General features: G+C 40.0%; 1 protein-coding gene across 1 annotated transcript; it reads right to left on the bottom strand.

Annotated features, from left to right (window-relative positions):
* Positions 1 to 1,172: 1,172 nt before the first annotated feature.
* On the bottom strand, positions 1,173 to 18,698 carry LOC113016254 (cytochrome P450 2J2-like). The gene is made up of 9 exons (XM_026158956.1): positions 18,345 to 18,698; positions 16,282 to 16,444; positions 16,047 to 16,196; positions 15,352 to 15,512; positions 9,317 to 9,493; positions 8,295 to 8,433; positions 8,017 to 8,204; positions 2,425 to 2,566; positions 1,173 to 2,074 (listed from the first exon to the last, which is right to left on the bottom strand). The coding sequence occupies exons 1-9, from the start codon at positions 18,543 to 18,545 to the stop codon at positions 1,899 to 1,901; spliced, it is 1,497 nt and encodes a 498-aa protein (XP_026014741.1). The 5' UTR covers positions 18,546 to 18,698; the 3' UTR covers positions 1,173 to 1,898.
* Between the last annotated feature and the right edge of the window lie 473 nt (positions 18,699 to 19,171).

Below are 19,171 nucleotides of genomic sequence, written 5' to 3'. Positions count from 1 at the left end.
CTTTGCAATATGTAACATGTGCAATGTTATATATTACTGTATATATAAAATCCATATTTATTCTTGAGTATGTACTTAGCACCGGAGAACTGTGCACTTTTACCTTTTCCTTTTTGTTCTTTACATGTTTCCACTGGGCAGAAGTTTCTTTCAATCTCATTGTACATAGATCTATTCTATTCTATGCTATGCTATTCTATTATATTATCAACATAGCACTTGTAGCTAGTGGGACATGATGATTTGCTTCTGTCTGCTTACTGTCTGGGATGGAAGATGACAAAGAGTTATTAAAAGTGGGCCAACATTTCTCTACAACTATGTGAGAGACAAGTCATACAGAATGAAAATATTTAAAGTTACTGTTGCTAAAGATAGTTTTTGTTTTTTAAAGTACTGCAGTGTCCTGTGAATCGTTTCTTTTCAAATCAAATCAAATCACTTTTATTGTCACATCACATGTGCAGGCACACTGGCACAGCACATGCGAGTGAAATTCTTGTGTGCGAGCCCCACAAGCAACAGAGATGTGCAAAACACAACAACACAAACGAGCAAAATACGAGAATTGCCAACCTGAAACTAATAAATATATGTACAATATATAATAGTGTATGCATTTCTGGATGTGTATACTAAATGTTTTTCTACGTGTGTGTGTGTATGTGTGTGTGTGTATACACATTTTTACAAATTAAATAGTAAAAAATAAAATATATAAAAATATACAGAGTTGAGACATGTGCAAAACAGTGGCATTACTGTACAGTGTGTAGTGCATAATGTTTAAGTTCCAGTAGTGAAGCTGAGGTGTCTATGAAGTGTTCAGCAGTCTGATGGCCTGATGGAAGAAGCTGTCTCTCAGTCTGCTGGTACGGGACCGGATGCTGCAGAACCTCCTTCCTGATGGAAGCAGTCTGAACAGTTTATGGCTGGGGTGACTGGAGTCCTTGATGATCCTCCCCGCTTTCCTCAGGCACCGCTTCCTGTAGATGTCTTGGACGGAGGGAAGCTCACCTCCAATTATCCGTTCAGAGCACCGCACTACTCGCTGGAGAGCTTTGCAGTTGTAGGCGGTGCTGTTGACATACCAGGTCCCAGTATCTTTTTCACATAACTGAATGCAAAGGCAGTTCGTTTAAAAAAAGTATCCTTTTCTAATAGCAAATGGGTATTTTTATGAAGTAATTTATTGAGATTGAAATCTCCTTTACACGTGAGATTCAACAACAAAAGCATAAACAAAGTATCAGTAAGAAAAAATAGTTACAAGATGCTGTACTGAATCTCCATAGACAAGGAAGGACAATATGGTGCACTGACCACTAGTTATGCAGGTGAGGAAGGCATCTCACCTGTTTAACTTCTCTCACAGAGAACCATTAAAAAAATTAAGAAGAAGTCCACTAAAAGAAGAGAATTTCAAAAGTCCATCATCTCAAAGATGGACTTGTGTGAAGATTTGCTGGTTTTCTGCTATTATTTTCAGATTTTCATTCTTTTGGTAAGTGATCATTTTAAAAAAGTATTTTATATGTGTAATAATCTCTAAATAAATTATTTACAGGTTCAACAAATCCAATGTGCAGAGAAAATATCATAAGTACGACGTTTTGGTGATTCCCTTGAGAGGTTGTAATGGTCTGTGGATTTTATTGCATCAGGATTATTTTATTTGTGAGTCCATATTTATTCAGAAAAATCGTGCAAAATTAAAATACGTTCAATTTCAATTTAAAATATATATTACTTATTAATTACTTACACTAGAGCGCTAGAGATAGACAGAGAGAACAGTAAAGCAGATATTCTTTATGCATTGCATCAAAAACAATAGCAGAAGACAGTCATTGAGAGCACAGAGAAACAGACATGCTCAGCTGAGGATAACTCGTGCTCTAACGTGGCACAGCACACAGACGATAAGGTTTGGGACCGCGTGTGAAACCCAAAATGAAGTCCAGACTGAGTTTCTCTCCAGCAGGTGCAGACAATGAAAACCTCTGCAGCAGGGAGGTGAAAAACAGGAATAACTCCATCCTGGCCAGCTGCTCCCCAAGACACACACGTTTACCTGAGAATACACAAGACTACATGTTTGAAATACATAATTTACTGGGTTTCCACGCTAATCACAGCTTATAACAGCTATGTATTCATTTAGATCAACAAATAAAGCACAAGAACATTTAAAAGCACACAATTTAATGCAAGGAACAAGCAGCAGAGTATCTGCTAATCTGTATCTACTTCACCACTTTATCACTGTATTGAGTAGTGTAAATATGATTATGCTACAAATAATCAAAATAAAATATTACATATACAAAAAGTTGACCATAAGCAGCAACATGTAGCATTTTTTTAACTTCTGCCTAAAACAGCATTTACCAGAGTTTTAAAGGATTGCAACTGATGACTAACCTGCAGAAAAGGGAATGAAGGCCTCCCTCTTCCTAAATTTTCCATCCTGGTCCAGAAAGTGTTGAGGGTTGAAGGAATGTGGAGTTTCCCACATAGACTCATCATGTAGAACAGAGTGCAATGGAGCCAAGATCTTGGTGCCCTGAAAAATACCATTTGTTCAAATTGCAGGATTTGAACTTCCCATTGGCTACAGTTCTTTAGCATCAACACTTGGTATTTGAGTATCTGAATATTTGAGTTTTAACTGTTCTTTGCTCTGTTTCCAGAGGTGGGAAGTAACAAAGTAACTTTATTACTGTAACTAGAATTTTCAATTGTATTCTATTCTATTCTATCCTATTCTATTTTATTTATATAGCGCTAAATCACAACAACGGTCGCCTCAAGCCGCGTTTTATTGAACAGTAGATCGTACAATAATAGATACAGAGAAAACCCAACAATCATATGACCCCCTATGAGCAAGCACTTTGGCGACAGTGGGAAGGAAAAACTCCCTTTTAACAGGAATAAACCTGCGGCAGAACCAGGCTCAGGGAGGGGCGGGGCCATCTGCTGCGACTGGTTGGGGTAAGAGAAGGAAAACAGGATAAAGACATGCTGTGGAAGAGAGACAGAGGTTAATAACATGTTTGATTCAATGCAGAGAGGTCTATTAACACATAGTGAGTGAGAAAAGAGACTGGAAAGGAAAAACTCAATGCATCATGGGAATCCCCCATGCCTACGTCTATTGCAACATAACTAAGGGAGGATTCAGGGTCACCTGGTCCAGTTTTCAGGTATCTGTATTTGAAAATTTATTCTTCTGACAACTTTGTACTTTACTCCCTACATTTTTAAACAAATATCTGTACTTTCTACTCCTTACGTGTTCAGAAAATGCTCATTACTTTACGTTCAGTGTTATCATTTATAACGTTTATACTCAGGGGTTAAAGTTGGCCGGAACTTTAATAAGGCAGGTATCCGTATGTTGTGTTGGCGGTACTTCAGCATCTAGCTAGTGCTACAGATAAGGAGGATGCATGAAGCGAGTGTTTTTTAAGTGGCATGCAATTTAAAAATCAATGTTTCTATCAGTCTAAGTAGCCTGAAAAGAAAAGTGTCTGGACTTCTTTAAGTTTCCTGGAAGACGTTTCACCTCGGATGAGAAAAAACCTTCACAGACAGTTTCTATTAGTTCAGCAAACATCAGAAAACACACAAGCTGTTTGTGTGCACTTTGTCGCACAGTGCGTTCATAGCTAAAGGTCAAGTTGATGGATTTCACAGGGAGAGAAGAGAATGAGAGCTAACTTCACTGGGAGATAAAGATTTGGGAAGACAAACTCGACAGGAGAGGAAGAATAGAGGTTAGATTTAAAGCTGAAGACTGCACAGTGACTCTTAAACAAAAAATTTAAAGCTTACATGCAATGTCATTATTTTAACCACATGTTGGAACAGAGCAAACCTAACCTACGAACTCCCTAAATACAGACAGCATATAGACTGCCCCACCAGGGACAACATCATACTGGATCACTGCTACACCACTCTAAAAGATGCCTATCGCTCTGTGCCCCGGGCAGCTTTGGGACACTCTGATCACTGCATGGTCCATCTTATTCCAGTTTATAGGTAAAAACTCAAACGTGCCAAGCCTGTAGTCAAAACTGTGAAGAAGTGGACTAACGCAGCAAAGCAGGAACTGCAGGACTGTTTTGACTCCACTGATTGGACTGTTTTTGAAGCTGCATCTGAGAACCTAGATGAGCTCACGGACCCTGTGACATCATGCATCAGTTTCTGTGAAGACGTGTGTGTGCCAACAAAGACCTTTTGCACATACAACAACAATAAACTCACTCCTTAACTCCAACATCTTTGTAAGGCCAAGGAGGACGCCTACAGAAGTGGTGACAGGGCCCTGTACAAGCAAGCCAGGAACACACTGACCAAGGAGATCAAAGCAGCTAAAAGCATCTACTCCCAGAAGCTGGAAGAACGGCTCTCAGCCAACGACCCTGCGTCAGTGTGGAGGGGCCTGCAGGAAATCACCAGCTACAGACGCCCCCCACCCACTATTGAAGCAAACAAAGACCTGGCCAACGAGTTAAACACTTTCTATTGCAGGTTTGAGACGGACAGACTCCCATGCCCCACACTCCCCTCCCCAGGGACATTGCTTCAGATATTGACCCCAACACACCTTCCACCTCTCCCCCCTTCACCCTCCCCCTCCCCAATCCAGCCTCAACGACCACCCCCACCCTCCCCAATCAAGACTCAACGACCACCCCCACCCTCCCCAATCCAGACTCAACGACCACCACCGCCCTCTCCAATCCAGACTCAACGACCTCCACCACACCTCTCAACCCTCTTTCCTCCTCCCTGAAACTCAGAATACACACTCAGGATGTGAGCCGACTATTCCAGAAACAGAAGCCCAGGAAAGCCCCCGGACCAGACAGCGTCTCACCCTCCTGCCTCAAAACCTGTGCTGAACAGCTGGCTCCCATCTTTACTCGCATCTTCAACAGATCCCTGGAGCTGTGTGAAGTTCCCTCCTGCTTCAAACGCTCCACCATCATCCCTGTTCCCAAGAAACCCACCATCACAGGACTGAATGACTACAGACCTGTTGCCTTAACGTCTGTGGTCATGAAATCCTTCGAACGACTGGTGTTAGCCCATCTGAAAGACATTACAGGCCACCAGCTGGACCCTATGCAGTTTGCCTACCGGGCAAACAGGTCGGTGGATGATGCAGTGAACATGGGGCTGCATTACATCCTACAACATCTTGACCGCCCAGGAACTTATGCCAGGGTCCTGTTTGTGGACTTTAGTTCGGCTTTTAACACCATTGTGCCTGAACTTCTTTCCTCCAAACTCTCCCAGCTCAGTGTGTCACCAGCTACCTGTCAGTGGATCACCAGCTTCCTGACAGACAGAAAGCAACAAGTGAGGCTGGGGGAGATCACCTCTGAAACCTGGTCCCTCAGTATTGGTGCCCCTCAAGGATGTGTCCTCTCACCACTACTGTTCTCCCTCTACACTAACGACTGCACCTCCAAGAACTCGGCTGTCAAACTCCTAAAGTTTGCAGATGACACCACTGTCATTGGCCTCATTCAAGATGGTGATGAGTCTGCATACCGGCAGGAAGTTGAGCGGCTGGTACTCTGGTGCAGTCAGCACAATCTGGAGCTGAACACTCTTAAGACTGTAGAGATGACAGTGGACTTCAGGAGACATCCCTCAACTCTGCTCCCCCTCACCATACCAGACAGCCCTGTGTCAACTGTGAAGACCTTCAAGTTCCTGGGTACAACCATCTTCCAGGACCTGAAGTGGGAGACCAACATCAACTCCATCCTCAAAAAGACCCAGCAGAGGATGTACTTCCTGAGACAACTGGGGAAGTACAGTCTTCCACAGGAGCTGCTGATCCAGTTCTACACTGCGGTCATTGAGTCTGTCCTGTGCTCCTCCATCACAGTCTGGTATGGAGCAGCCACTAAACAGGACAGGAGCAGACTGCAGCGGACTGTACAGGCAGCAGAAAGGATCATCGGCACCCCCCTGCCCTCCATCCAGGATCTGTACCTCTCAAGAACCAGGAAACGGGCAGGGAAAATCATCACAGACCCCTCACACCCTGGACACAGACTTTTTGATCTGCTGCCCTCTGGCAGACGGTACAGAAGCCTGCAGACCAGGACCACCCGACACAGGAACAGTTTCTTTCCCCTCGCCATCTCCCTTCTTAACAGTTGACCTGTCACACTGCTCCCACTGCCAGACTGCAGCTGCACCTTATGTACATTTTGTAGTATTCATTCCACCTCATTCATTTCTGTATTTTATGTATATAAGTTTAGATTCGTTATTTATAGTTGGTTTACACAGCTTTGTGTATGTATGTGTAATGTGTATATATAGACACGTGTGTGTGTGTGTGTGTGTGTGTGTGTGTGTGTGTGTGTGTGTGTGTGTGTGTGTGTGTGTGTGTGTGTGTGTGTGTGATTTACATTACTGTGCTTGAGAGCCACCATCTACCGGAACCAAATTCCCTGTATGTGTCTGCACATACACTTGGCCAATAAACACGATTCTGATTCTGATTCTGAACTGTGTATGATGTGTTTTGATAAGTTATGTATTTTCATTGTCGTAAAATGTCCTGCAAAACAAACTAACCTATATTAACTTTGTGCTATTCAAATGTTGCATGGAAATACTGGGTAGTTTTTTTCCAGGATAAACAGGTTAGTTTGCATTACAGGGCTGAATTTACAGTAAAGCACTGTGTTGGACTGGTGCACAGTAGCTGTGGTGCTCCTGGTCTGATTTAGGTTACATCAAGTGTAGCAGCGACTTTGCATTTTAGATGATCATGCTTAGATTACTTCACTGAATTTAAACTTTATAGCAACTCTGTATAAAGTGTAGGGGGATAGACATCTGCCAGGATAGATGAAAAAACACATCTACACTTGTTGTGTAATTATGTAAATCTACAGAGAAGAGCAGGTCAGCTGATCACATCATGTACGCTAAAAACCTCCTGGAGCCATAGCTGGACTGGCCATCAGATCATGCATAGCAGGCATCTGCCCGGTGGGCCAATGGGGAGTTTTTGTTTTTATGGGCTTTTTTGTGTGTGTTTGTTGATTCGGTTTTTTTGTAACAGTATAAACAACGAAAGGTGGTGGATGTTAGGTTTTGTATTGTTGATTGTCATTTATGCTTAGAAATATTTAACCATATACACTTAGAGGTGTATAATCAATTGTGTAGTGATAGGATGTGTGATCTTTAGCAGGCTACAAAGGCTTGGTGTGAATGCACACCCACATCCTAGGAACATAAGAGAGGTCCTATCTTCTCTTTGTTGATATATGGTATAGCAAACACACGTACATCTCTTTAAGTATAAGAGCCTTTTGTTCAGATGGACCCGCTAGACTCCTGGCACCAGCTTTGGGGAGTCTTCACAGGGTCACATCTTGACCTCACACACACACACACACACACACACACACACACACACACACACACACACACACACACACACAATTCTTTGTTCACATGTATACCTATGTAAGATGTTATATGTTAATGACCCTATGCATATTCATGTAACCACAATAAAAGGAGTGCTATGGGGAACCTGGCTGAGAGTCTGACGGAGGTCAAGTGGTGGAACGACACTTGGCTCCATGCAGGTCTCCCTCATGCATGAGTAACAAGAAGAACTTTGCCTACTTCGTGTCTTGCTTGCTGTGTAATTATATTGTCCTCAACGTTCCAGCGAATAGGTTCAAGCTACAAACCTGTGGACTGGCCAGAAGCTGGCCGATGTGTAAAATGTAAAAATAACTCAGTTGTTTGGTGGTGGCTATGGCGGAGCTTCCACTGAGCCCAGCAGGTGGATGAGGGAAAGGTGGATAATAGTGGAATTGTAAAGTGCTTTGAGTGTCTAGAAAAGCGCTATATAAATGCAATCCATTATTAGTATGTACCTTTGACACATCTGATTATCTCAGAGTTGTTTTTTTTTAACTGGCAAACATTTGTTACTGGTTGATTGTGTACCTTTGGGATTGAGTACTTATCCAGAGCTGTGTTCTTGTTTGCCACGCGAAGTATGTTAAGTGGGGCAATATTTCCACTTCTCTGGATTTCATGAATAACTGCATCAGTGAATGGCATGTTTTCTCTGTCACTTGTAGACGGCTGTCTGGATGAACCAACCACAGCATCTATCTCAGCTTGGACTTTCTCTGCACACACAGAAAACAGGAAAATAAGTGTTGTGCACAGTTGACTAAGCTCACAAATATTTATCCCTGATAGATATTACCCTGACACACCTTGTATATCAGGGTAGTGGATCATATATAAAAGTCCCCAATGTAAAGTAGTAGTTGTGGTTTCAGTTCCAGCACCAAACAGGTCCATTGTGCAAGCCATCAAATTTTCGAGATAAAACCCAGAATCTTTATCTTCCTTCTATCAATGATACAAGAGAAAATTGTTATATTTGATTATGTACACAATATAAATACAAACCATCTTATCAAAACGTTTTGTAAAGTAAAGAATAAAAATTTTTAAATTCCCCTCTCGCCCCCATGAAGGTGCAGAGATCTTGGATGTTGTTCCTGGTATCTGCTGGAGCCACTTGCTTTGCTCCGGGGTCACTGCACCGAGTGCACCGTAACAGTGCAAGATCAACAGGACCCTAAGAGCCTTCATCAGGAACTCAACAGGGATGTGGCGAACAACACTAGAGACCAACAGGATCTACCAAGGAGATGCACTGTCCCCACTGATGTTCTGCATAGACCTAAATCCTCTCAGAGAGGTAAGGCTGTCAGAATGGAGGGGATCACACTACCAGAAGGAAACATTGCAGACACTGAGGACAGACCACCCCCTAGGGTGGTTGAGAATGACGGAGCTAAGAACCTGTGGGACTTCCAGATACAGACAGACAAAATGGTGATGGTTAACCAACCAGACATAGTAGTTGTAGACAAGCAGGAGAAGATGTAGCAGAAGACGTACTGATAAACGTACCAATGACAGTAACATCTCAAAGAATGAACACCAAATACTGGAGAAGTACCGGGGGCTCAGAGAAGAGCTGAAGAAGGTGGAGAGTGAAGGTAACAGTGGTTCCAGTGGTAATCGGAGCACTAGGTGCAGTGACTCCCAAGTTAGGTGAATGGCTCCAGCAGATCCCTCTGTCCAGAAGAGTTAGAGTTAGAACCCTTAAGCTCCCAGGCCTCTGGTAGAGGACCTGAGCTTGAAGGATAGACTACTTGCAGAGGCGAGAGGGGAATTAATTTTTTTTATTAAAGCAAATCGAGATAGACATTAAAACACTAACCTCTCCCATTTCTTTGAGAAAGGAGTCAATGTAGTCTCTTGGTGATGATGGGTCAAAGTTTTCCTGGTGTTCTTTGATCCTAATTTCTACAAATTCAACTATTTTCTTTGTCAAGATAAATATCATCTGGTGTGATCCAGGCAGCCACTTCATCAGCCAGGGTATTGTATTGTACATCTGCAGAGCAGGAAGACAGTAACCAGATTATCTAATTGACTGGCCGTATTAACATAAGCAATAATAAAGATCATTATTACTGTGTGTTCATGAATTTTAGGTTTGAAACCTGCAGCTGTATCATTGCAAGAACGGCCCTCCCAGTATGAACCCGAGTGGCATTTTGTTATTGGACTTCTGGTCTACTCTCTTTATAAGAGCGTAAATGCTTTTTTTAAAATAACTTTTTTTAAGCGTCTCCCAACGCAATTCTTAGCATATTTTGGTTCCTGCAACTGGTCCATCGGGTTATTGTCTCCCCAGATCAACTTCTCTTGTGCTTTTGGAAATCAGTTTTCATTTTTCCTATTTGTGTTTTCCTTTTTCCTGTTTCCGTTGTGCTTTGTTTGCTTTTGCAGCCTTTTTGTTATTGCTGGTGTTTTCTTAAGTTGCAGTCCGTTTGGCCTCTCAGGGCCACCATATTAATGTAATAACTTAAAGGTGGGATAATTATTTAGTTGAATTAGTTTATGTATAGGTATGTATAGGTAATTAGGTAGTTGTTTTCATATTAAGTGTGTTTATTATTGGATGGCACCTCTATACAGGGCACAAGTTGGGCATGCACCAAAACAAAACAAAACAAAGAAAACAAAAGGCCAATTTAGTTAAGAGTGAAGTCACACAGCTTTGTGACCTGTCCGTCTCTCTTCATTTTTAAAATGGTTCGAACATTTTAGTGTGAAACATATCACTGCCACAATGTTTGTAAACAGCTCGGTGTCAAAGTAAAAAAGGCTCAATGAAGTTTATTAAAAAGTCTTTTTGTATGGAGCGCCAGGACTGCCACAATGAATTAATTAAATACAGCATTAAATATTTAATTAAATGTGGCAATAATTAATTAAAATTGGAATTAATTAATTAAATAAATAGTTATGACACATTTAATTAATTATTTATGTATTTCACATTTTAATTAATTATTGACACATTTAATTAATTATTGACACATTTAATTAATTATTTAATGATATATTTATTTTTTTCATTTTGGCAGTCCTGGCGCCTGGCTCTCATCTTGAAATAATTTTATCTGCTACACTTTTAACAGTGTTTTAGCCGCGAATGTCGCGCCATATGTCTGGTCAGGTTGTCAACATAGAACATGTTTTCAAAAGTGCTCAGATGTTTTCAGAGATTTCACTAGCTCTGCTAACAATTAGCATGCAGAGTGCACCCAGGGGGTTACGTTAACCGGTTTGTTTACATATTCCACTCTCCGTGTTCCACATGTTGCATTCGCAGATTCTCATTTTCACCGAACGATCGTCTCTTTCCGCCTGGTCTTGTGTCTCTGTGCTTGTGTAACATAAAGAACGAGCTGACATTTTTCTCACGAAACCAGCGATCAGCTCAACAGACCCTCAGTTTACCTGCATGCATCCTCCTCCTCACCTGTCAGCTGTTTAACACCTGCTGCTAATTCAAGAAACACGCCTACGTTACCTGGTGATAGTCACAGTTTAACTGGGCAGCCGGTGCTCGATATAAAGCAATGTCAGCGCATTTTTCTGCACAAGATAAGTAAATATAGTGTTTTCCCCGAGCGCAGAGCTGCTGGAGCTTGTTTCCTTACAGAGCACTTTATAGGCGAACCAGCTTCATCAGCGGCTGATGTCCAATCACCGGCACACAGCTTTGAAACCTCAGCTGAGTTTTAGCTCTCAGTGGTTAAACGCTGGACTTCATTCACTCAGGTTCTGTCTGTCGGGTCACGTTTACTTCGCTGTTTTATTTACAACTGAGCAAATCGGTTTGGCTGAGGTTAAAGTTACGTTTCATAACTGCATAGTTTCACAGACGTTTAATGGTTCACTGGCACATGTGTTAGACTGAACTATCATCTAAATATCATCTGTTTTTTAATAGTTATTCAACTGTATTCTAAGCACCAGCTGTCTGTTAGAATGTGATTTTTTCTCTCTCTCTGTTGGCAGAGGTATAAAAATGCGCAGGAAAATCTGACGTGCATGGCGAACTTCACCGACGATATTTAGGGAGGAATAATCACATCAGACATAAATGAACCATTTGCCTGTCTCCATAATTGAGATCATTTTCTCTTTATATGTCAACACTCTCTCTCTCTTTTTTTTTTTTCTTCTGCTTTTTCGGTCATGTTATGTTTACCTGTCAAAGGCTTGTTACAAACTATGAAACGCATCGTGCAGACTTCTGGATGTTAGAAGAAAACTAATACTGCTCATGAAGGAGACTAAAGGCAGGAAGGTGTCCTTTAAAACTTAACATGTTAATAGGACCTCCCTATTTATATCACAGTTTATGATATAGCACATGTATTTCAGTAATAGCCTACTGATTTCAGTGTAGTGGTGAACAGTCACACAGCTCACGTGGGCGTTATCTGTGATACTCCTTAACTATAATTTATCCAAGTTAACTTAACCATTCAGACAGTTCTTTTGCAATGAAAAACATAAACACCCATGCTGCCGGTAGGTTTCCTCAGTGCCAGCTGTTAACATTATAGCTGCTTATGCAGTAACCATGGTAACCACGGACTCTGAGCGGCTGGATCGACGGAAGTCAGACAACAATTTTACACGTATGATCTTAAAACAGGACACAGCCACTATACGTGCTGGCCTCATATCAAATGTGAAGGCAGAGTCTATGTTTGACGTTTGTTTATATCTAATCTTCCTTTTGAAACATTTAAGCAGCAGCGAGTCTGCAGCTGAAGGAATACAAACTCAAATTGTCGGAACAGGTTTGCTCGTTTCTTGGATTCATTTGGTGATTTATTAAATGTATAATTGTTATTCTAATCTGCTGCTGAGTCTCTTACACTTTTCTTTATGCTGTATATTTTCACGTCTCTGGAATAGTTGGCAGTTAGATAGTCAGCTGAGAAACTCTGTGCTAACTCATGGAGCTGAGGATATCGTGGATATGCTGACCTCGCTCCGTGGTGTACAGGGCCGTTTACCCTCATGATTAATATTCACAATAAAAATATTAGCCGAACATCATGAAGTCTGTATGTGTTTCATAGTGTCGAACAACCTTTGTACAGTTAAAGCCAGCAGTTACTACATGACAGAAACACCAACGTTATCTCTTTTAAGCGTTTATACACAGGTCACGCTGATTACTGAACAAAAACCCAAAGATCAGATGTTAAACAGATTTATTTGCTCTCTCTCCTCCTTAAACATGTTTTTAATGTTAGTTATAATTCAGAATTGGCGACTGAAACGCGTAGGACACATAAGAACATCAGGAAATAAAACACCGATAAATATAACCTCAGTAAAAGAAGTCAGCGGGGGTTACTACAGCTGTGTACCGGGGCCTGCGCTTTGTCGGTGGGATTGCTTGCGAGGCGAGCGGGTCTATCCCACGCTTTGCCGTGAGACTGGGCAGACATCTCCGAAATCATCGAAGCACTTTTGCAAAGAGGCTTTATCTTGACAAACCGACCAGACACATGAAGATTAAACCACTACATTCTCGGCTAAAAAAATATTAAAACGGTATTTGGTGACAAACAAACAGGGTTTTTCAAAGTTCAGTTCTGTTAGCTTCCACATGCCGGTTGTTGTGTGCTAGAAACAATGGCCACCAGGCCAAAGCAATGGTTTTGACTCGATCAGCGTTAACCCCGCCCCCTGAGTTTGATGGGTGAGGCTGACAGATAAAATTATTTCAAGATGAGAGCCAGGCTCTTAGCTCTTACTGGGACAGTGGCGCAGCTGCCCCTCTGTGGGTCTTCCTTGGTCTCTTGTGTTCTGGGGGCCTCTGGATGTCTGGAATTTTGATCTCCTCCATACCTGCTTGATACCATAAAGGACAGGGCTGTGGCTCCCCACACTCCCTAGCAGATCTTTACATGGAGAAACCTTTGGAATGCAAGCATGCTGATCCACACAGGTATGCACACAGGTGTACACATGGATATTCACAGACGCGGACTACAGCTTTCTTGGCTGCTGCCTCAAAGCACACTGTGCATTGTCTATCTTGAGTGTTGCACAATATCGTTTATTATTTAGTAACTATTGATATCTATGGCTAGCTAGTTTATTGTGATGGTGCTTTTTTTTTCTATTATTATGTTGCTCTTTGTTGTTTGCTGTCTCCTCTGGGTTTTTTTTTTTGTTTTTTTTGTTTTTTTTCTCTCTTCCCCCCCTTCTCACCGTCTCTTCTCCCCTTTGGTTTTCTTTCATTCTTTCCCCCTGTCCCATCCCACAGTTATGTCTGTCCCGTTTGCAACTGAAAATAAAATAAATTCATAATTATAATAAAGGTCAATCAAATGGACCAATATGGCAAGGCCATGATGATCCACTTGGTAAAATAAATCCGCTTGGCATCTTTCTTGGCCTCAAGACAACAATTCTGATGGCTATAGATCCAAACGGGACACAAAAAAAAAAAAAAAAAGATGAGAGCCAGGCGCCAGGACTGCCAAAATGAAATAAATAAATATATCATTAAATAATTAATTAAATGTGTCAATAATTAATTAATTACATGTGTCATAACTATTTATTTAATTAATTAATTCCAATTTTAATTAATTATTGACACATTTAATTAATTATTTAATGGTGCATTTAATTAATTCATTATGGCCGCCAGGACTGCCAAAATGAAATAAATAAATATATCATTAAATAATTAATTAAATGTGTCAATAATTACGGAGCCCCGCAGGGGACATGGGAGAAAAAAAAATTAAGACGGACTTTTGCGAGATCTCGCAAAACAAACTCGGGATCTCGTAAAAGTATTGCGAGATCTCGCAAAAGTTTTAGCCGTATTCTTCGGAGGCCGCCAGCTCGAAGCCGACTGGGAGGTCGAGGCACGATGTGCCGGGAAAGCGGTGTTCCTCCCGGCTGTAGTAGGTCTAGACCTCTCGTTAGCTTCGAGCTAGTGGGTGTCAGATCTCCAAAAATGTCGGAGCACTTTTGCAAATATGTGATGTCTTGTAAACCGAGCAGGTATCTGACATTTACACAACTACATTCACGCCTCAAAATATCTTAAAAGTGTATTTTGTGACCCAGAAAGAGTAATATTACAACTAAGTAGCTGCCGCCATTGTTGGAATTCAACTTTCGCGAGAAAGTTTTGAGAGATCCCGAGTTAGTTTTGTGAGATCTTGCAAATGTTTTGCGAGATCTCGCAAAAGTCCGTCTTAATTTTTTTTCTCCCATGTCCCCTAATTAATTAAATGTGTCAATAATTAATTAAAATGTGAAATACATAAATAATTAATTAAATGTGTCAATAATTAATTAATTACATGTGTCATAACTATTTATTTAATTAATTAATTCCAATTTTAATTAATTATTGCCACATTTAATTAATTATTTAATGGTGTATTTAATTAATTCATTATGGCAGTCCTGGCGCTCCATATTTTTGAGCTGTTTGTGTGGAAGTATGAATTAATAAGGCTAGAAGTCAGGGGTGTCAAGCTAAGGCTTCATTCATTAGGATTTACACTCATCATCACGGTGTGATTGGTTTTATAATAGCAACAAGCAGCTCTGCTTAAACTGTTGCCCTTACTGTATCTAACCAGGAAATGTTAGAAAATGAATGGGTGAATTGGTTCTGTTTGGCTTTTACAGGCGATGGGTAAATCTGATACTGCTGTGTTGTAGATCCACATTCAGTAAATAATCCTTTCTGGAGTGTATTTCACTTGTAATGCACAGTGGTGAAAAACCGCCAAGTGGACATCACAGCAGATAGATATGAAAATTGATTAAGCACACATTTACATCCAAGCCTGAGACTGTAACTAGAAGTACATGAATGTGTGAATAACATGCACTCACCCGTACTGTCAAATTTCCATGTAATCGAACAACGTCATTCATTGTCTGGAGAATATACTGGAATTGCTTGTCAGTGTACTCAAATCGATTGCCGAACACCAAACAGCAGATGATGTTTGAGACTGCATTATTAATCAGGTTCTTAGCATTAAAGGGTCTGCCTGCAAAATGAGGAGAAAAAACACATTCATGAAATTAAAAAAATTAATTAATTAAATTAAAATTCAAATACATAGTTGGGAACAAAGGGGACCTTGAAAATTGCAAGTGAAATGCACCTCCAACTCTTACCCAAGGGTGTCAAATAGACTTTGGTGTAAAGGATTAGGGAAATGTCCCGAGTGTTTCAGAACATTTCAGCAAATAATTGTGAATCTTAACAAAGAATTGGAGCTATATCAATGAAACTAAAATCAAATGAACAGGATATAATGCATGTCAACAAGTGGAGAAACAGAGTGGGTGCTGTTTTTAATGTTTGGCCTCTGATTAGAACTCCTTGTTAAAGCATAAATCAGGTGATGAGCTACAGGTAATGAAAAGTGGGACAATTATTAAAGAAACTTTTTAGGCCATGTGCTTTAGTACTGTGAACCTTATAAACATGTCAGCAATGGTGAATTATATTTAAATTTTATAAACACACATACTAAACATAGATAACATGTAACTATATTGTTTTTTTTTCTTTGTGCCTTGCTGATCTGTGAAAGCCTCTGTGAGATACTGGCACTCCTGCTGGATGGATGACTCCAGGGTCTTATTCTCCAGACCAAAGTTCCTGAATGTGTGAAGAACAAATCTCGTCTGTTGCTTCCAGGGATAACCATTTGACAACACAAGACCTTTTGGAAATAAAAATTAAATTAGACCTGATGTGATCAGTTCAACCAAGTTTTTGGAATTTTGGAGGGAAAATGCCAACACTACCTTTATTCCCAATAATTGATTCAAATATGGGTATAATTGGGCGATCCACGAAGTCTTCTCCTTGGTGAACCAGGGCTTCTTTCACAAGTTTGTAGCCATGAACGACCACAATCCTACCACCAAAGAGTCGAAGGCTGAAAATGTTTCCATATTTCTCTGCAAACTGAACACAGACAGTATATTGTTGTTTTTGGAGCATGATACATTCTGAGGAGGCTATATATAATAATAATAATAATAATAATAATAATAATAATAATAATAATAATAATAATAATGATAATAATAATCAAGGTCACCTTACAATAACACGTTAACAATACCATAAAAAAACATTAAAAAATATATGTATATATAATAAACATGGTAAAATAAAATTTCGACATAAACAGTCATAAACGTATGAAGGCAAGTATAAAAACTGAGCAGGTAAAAATGGACTAAGACAGATCAGGTGTATGCAATTCTAAATAGATGAGTTTTGAGACGTGATTTAAAAGTGGTGAGACAGTGTGTGGTCCGGAGAACAAGTGGAAGTGCATTCCAAAGTCTTGGGGCAAAACAACTAAAGGCTCTGAGTCCAATGGTAGTCAGGTGAGCAGGTGGAACTGACAGAAGGGAAGCTGAAGAAGAGCGGGGTGTACGGGGGTGAGTATGTATGGAGAAGATCGGATAGATATGGAGGAGCTAGGTTATGAAGCGCTTTGAAAGTGAGAAGCAGGATCTTGAAATTGACACGGAGGTGAATTGGAAGCCAATGGAGCTGTGTTATATGTTCAGTGGATCTAGTTCTGGAAATAATACAAGCAGCTGTATTTTGAACTAACTGCAATTTATGGAGGGATTTATGAGGTAGACCATAGAGAAGAGAATTACAGTAATCTAAACGAGATGTGACAAGAGCATTGACAAGTATGGTGGTACTGTGTGGAGTGAGTGAGGGACGAAGGCGGTTATTATTACGGAGATGAAAGTAGGAGTAGTATATATTATATATATTCATATTTTGCAATTTATATAAGAAAAGGTTTTTGTTGTTTTTTACTTAATATCAGAACTGCTGTAAGCTAGTAGGCCACAGTTAATTTCTTCTGAGATTAATAAAATATCCTTATTCTGCATTCAGCAGAGTGGGGAATTCAGAACAGCTTTGGCATTAAGACAAGTTCCTATAGTTATGAAAATGTCACTATATCAGGTGTTAGCCTACCTGTAATGAGGCCGTTAAGTTAATATTCAGTTAAATAGCTAAACTTGTGAGCAATAAATACCAGTTCAGTGAAGGGTTCAATGAACCTCTTAGGTTTATTGAACCCTTCACTTTACCCTCATGGGCACGGGAGGAAGCCAAATGCAATACAAATACAAAGTATTTCTCAATCATTTCACTTCTCAGTAGAATTTTAGTAAAAAACAAACAAACAAACAAACAAAAAACTAAGATAAAAAGTAAATAACAATTTCCAAGCAAGAAAATGATAATGATAATTTTTTTTTGGTTAAACCAACAGTCCAAACCTCAAAGAAAGAAACTAAAAAACTATTAAAGATTATTGCCCATTGACGTAAATGTACAATTATTCCATTTATTTAAATGGACTAATTCAGTTTCATTTCTAATGCAGGATATACTGGTGTACATTTGATTTAAAAAGTTTGCTAAATATAGAATAGAATAGAATTCAACTTCATTGTCATTGCAAATACACATGTACGGAGCAACGAAATGCAGTTTGCACCCATCCAGATATATATATATATATATATATATATATATATATATATATATATATATATATATCCTTAAACATGATACAGTTCCTTCAAGCCTCATGCTAGCTAAATAACGACTCTGTCTACTTCGGTGTAAATTATGCCTCCTTGCACTCCAGTGATTCATTTCACATGTTTGTTTCCTTTCACATTATTTTTCTGCTTTTATTATTAGTCAGTGAGCTGCAGGTGAAATCTGTATGGTTGAAAGAAGGGTTTTTTTTTCAATTTCAAATGTTTTTTAATTTTATTATAATATAATAACTTTTTATTTAGGAATGGACTCATACCTCTGTTAACTGCAGGTGGAGTCTGGTAGATTGGATACGATGAAGGTCACCAATGAAAGGAAGAGCCCAGGGTCCAGGAGGAAAGTTTTTTGGCACTCTGTTCTTCAGAAAATCTGTCAACAGTAGAGAAACAGTCAAAAATATTAAAATAATTTTGCCATCTATCCACTCCAAGCCGAGAAGATTGTATATCAACTCCATATCTTCTCTTCATCTGTCCTGCTACAAGTGAACAGAGGACAAACACAATCAGTTAAACACCACTGCAAGGGCGTAGATTTGGCATGGACGGAAGGGACGTGTCCCTACCAACATCGAGCGATTATTGAATTGTCCCCACCAATAATTTGATCTCTTCGAGTAAAGAAAAACAACCCGATAGAAAGAAAAAAAAAACCGATCTGTCAGCGTCTCATTCACCTAACGGTACAGAAAGAGTTAAATTACGTTCTCTACTGGAGTCCTACGTCATGTGACAAATATGGCCAATGTGATTGGCTGTGCCTTTCAGGGAGCTCTGTTTAGTTTTAGCAGCGGCAAGCCTGCGCTGCGAGGGCCTGCAAGGAGGAGAGATTTGCAGCAAAAAGGAAGGACCTGGATATAAGAAAGTATTTTTCAAAGAAACCTGTAAGTCACTTAAATTCAAGTTCACTCATAAAATGTGTCCGTCATAATAACGTTACAGGCTATGCTAGGCTTTGGCCCACATCAGTCTAAAATTGGGACGATCTGATTTCCTCGTGTCAGCGTTGTTCCCACATCATCATAATTAATGTTGTTCCAGGTTCAACATTGCAAGTGACCAATCACCTTCTTGTGACGTCATT

This window comes from Astatotilapia calliptera, chromosome 23 (genome assembly GCF_900246225.1).
Source record: "Astatotilapia calliptera chromosome 23, fAstCal1.2, whole genome shotgun sequence".
In the NCBI taxonomy this organism is placed as follows: Eukaryota; Metazoa; Chordata; class Actinopteri; order Cichliformes; family Cichlidae; genus Astatotilapia; species Astatotilapia calliptera.
This window is presented reverse-complemented; position numbering and strand designations above follow the sequence as displayed.

Bases quoted from the DNA above. Each gene is read 5' to 3' on its own strand.
- LOC113016254 (XM_026158956.1), bottom strand. From the start codon at position 18,545: ATGGAGTTGATATACAATCTTCTCGGCTTGGAGTGGATAGATGGCAAA. The intron at 9,494-15,351 runs GTGAGTGCATGT...CCTGCTCTGCAG, and splicing joins ATGGAAATTTGACAGTACGG to ATGTACAATACAATACCCTG. The intron at 8,205-8,294 runs GTGTGTCAGGGT...CTGTGTGTGCAG, and splicing joins CCACTACCCTGATATACAAG to AGAAAGTCCAAGCTGAGATA.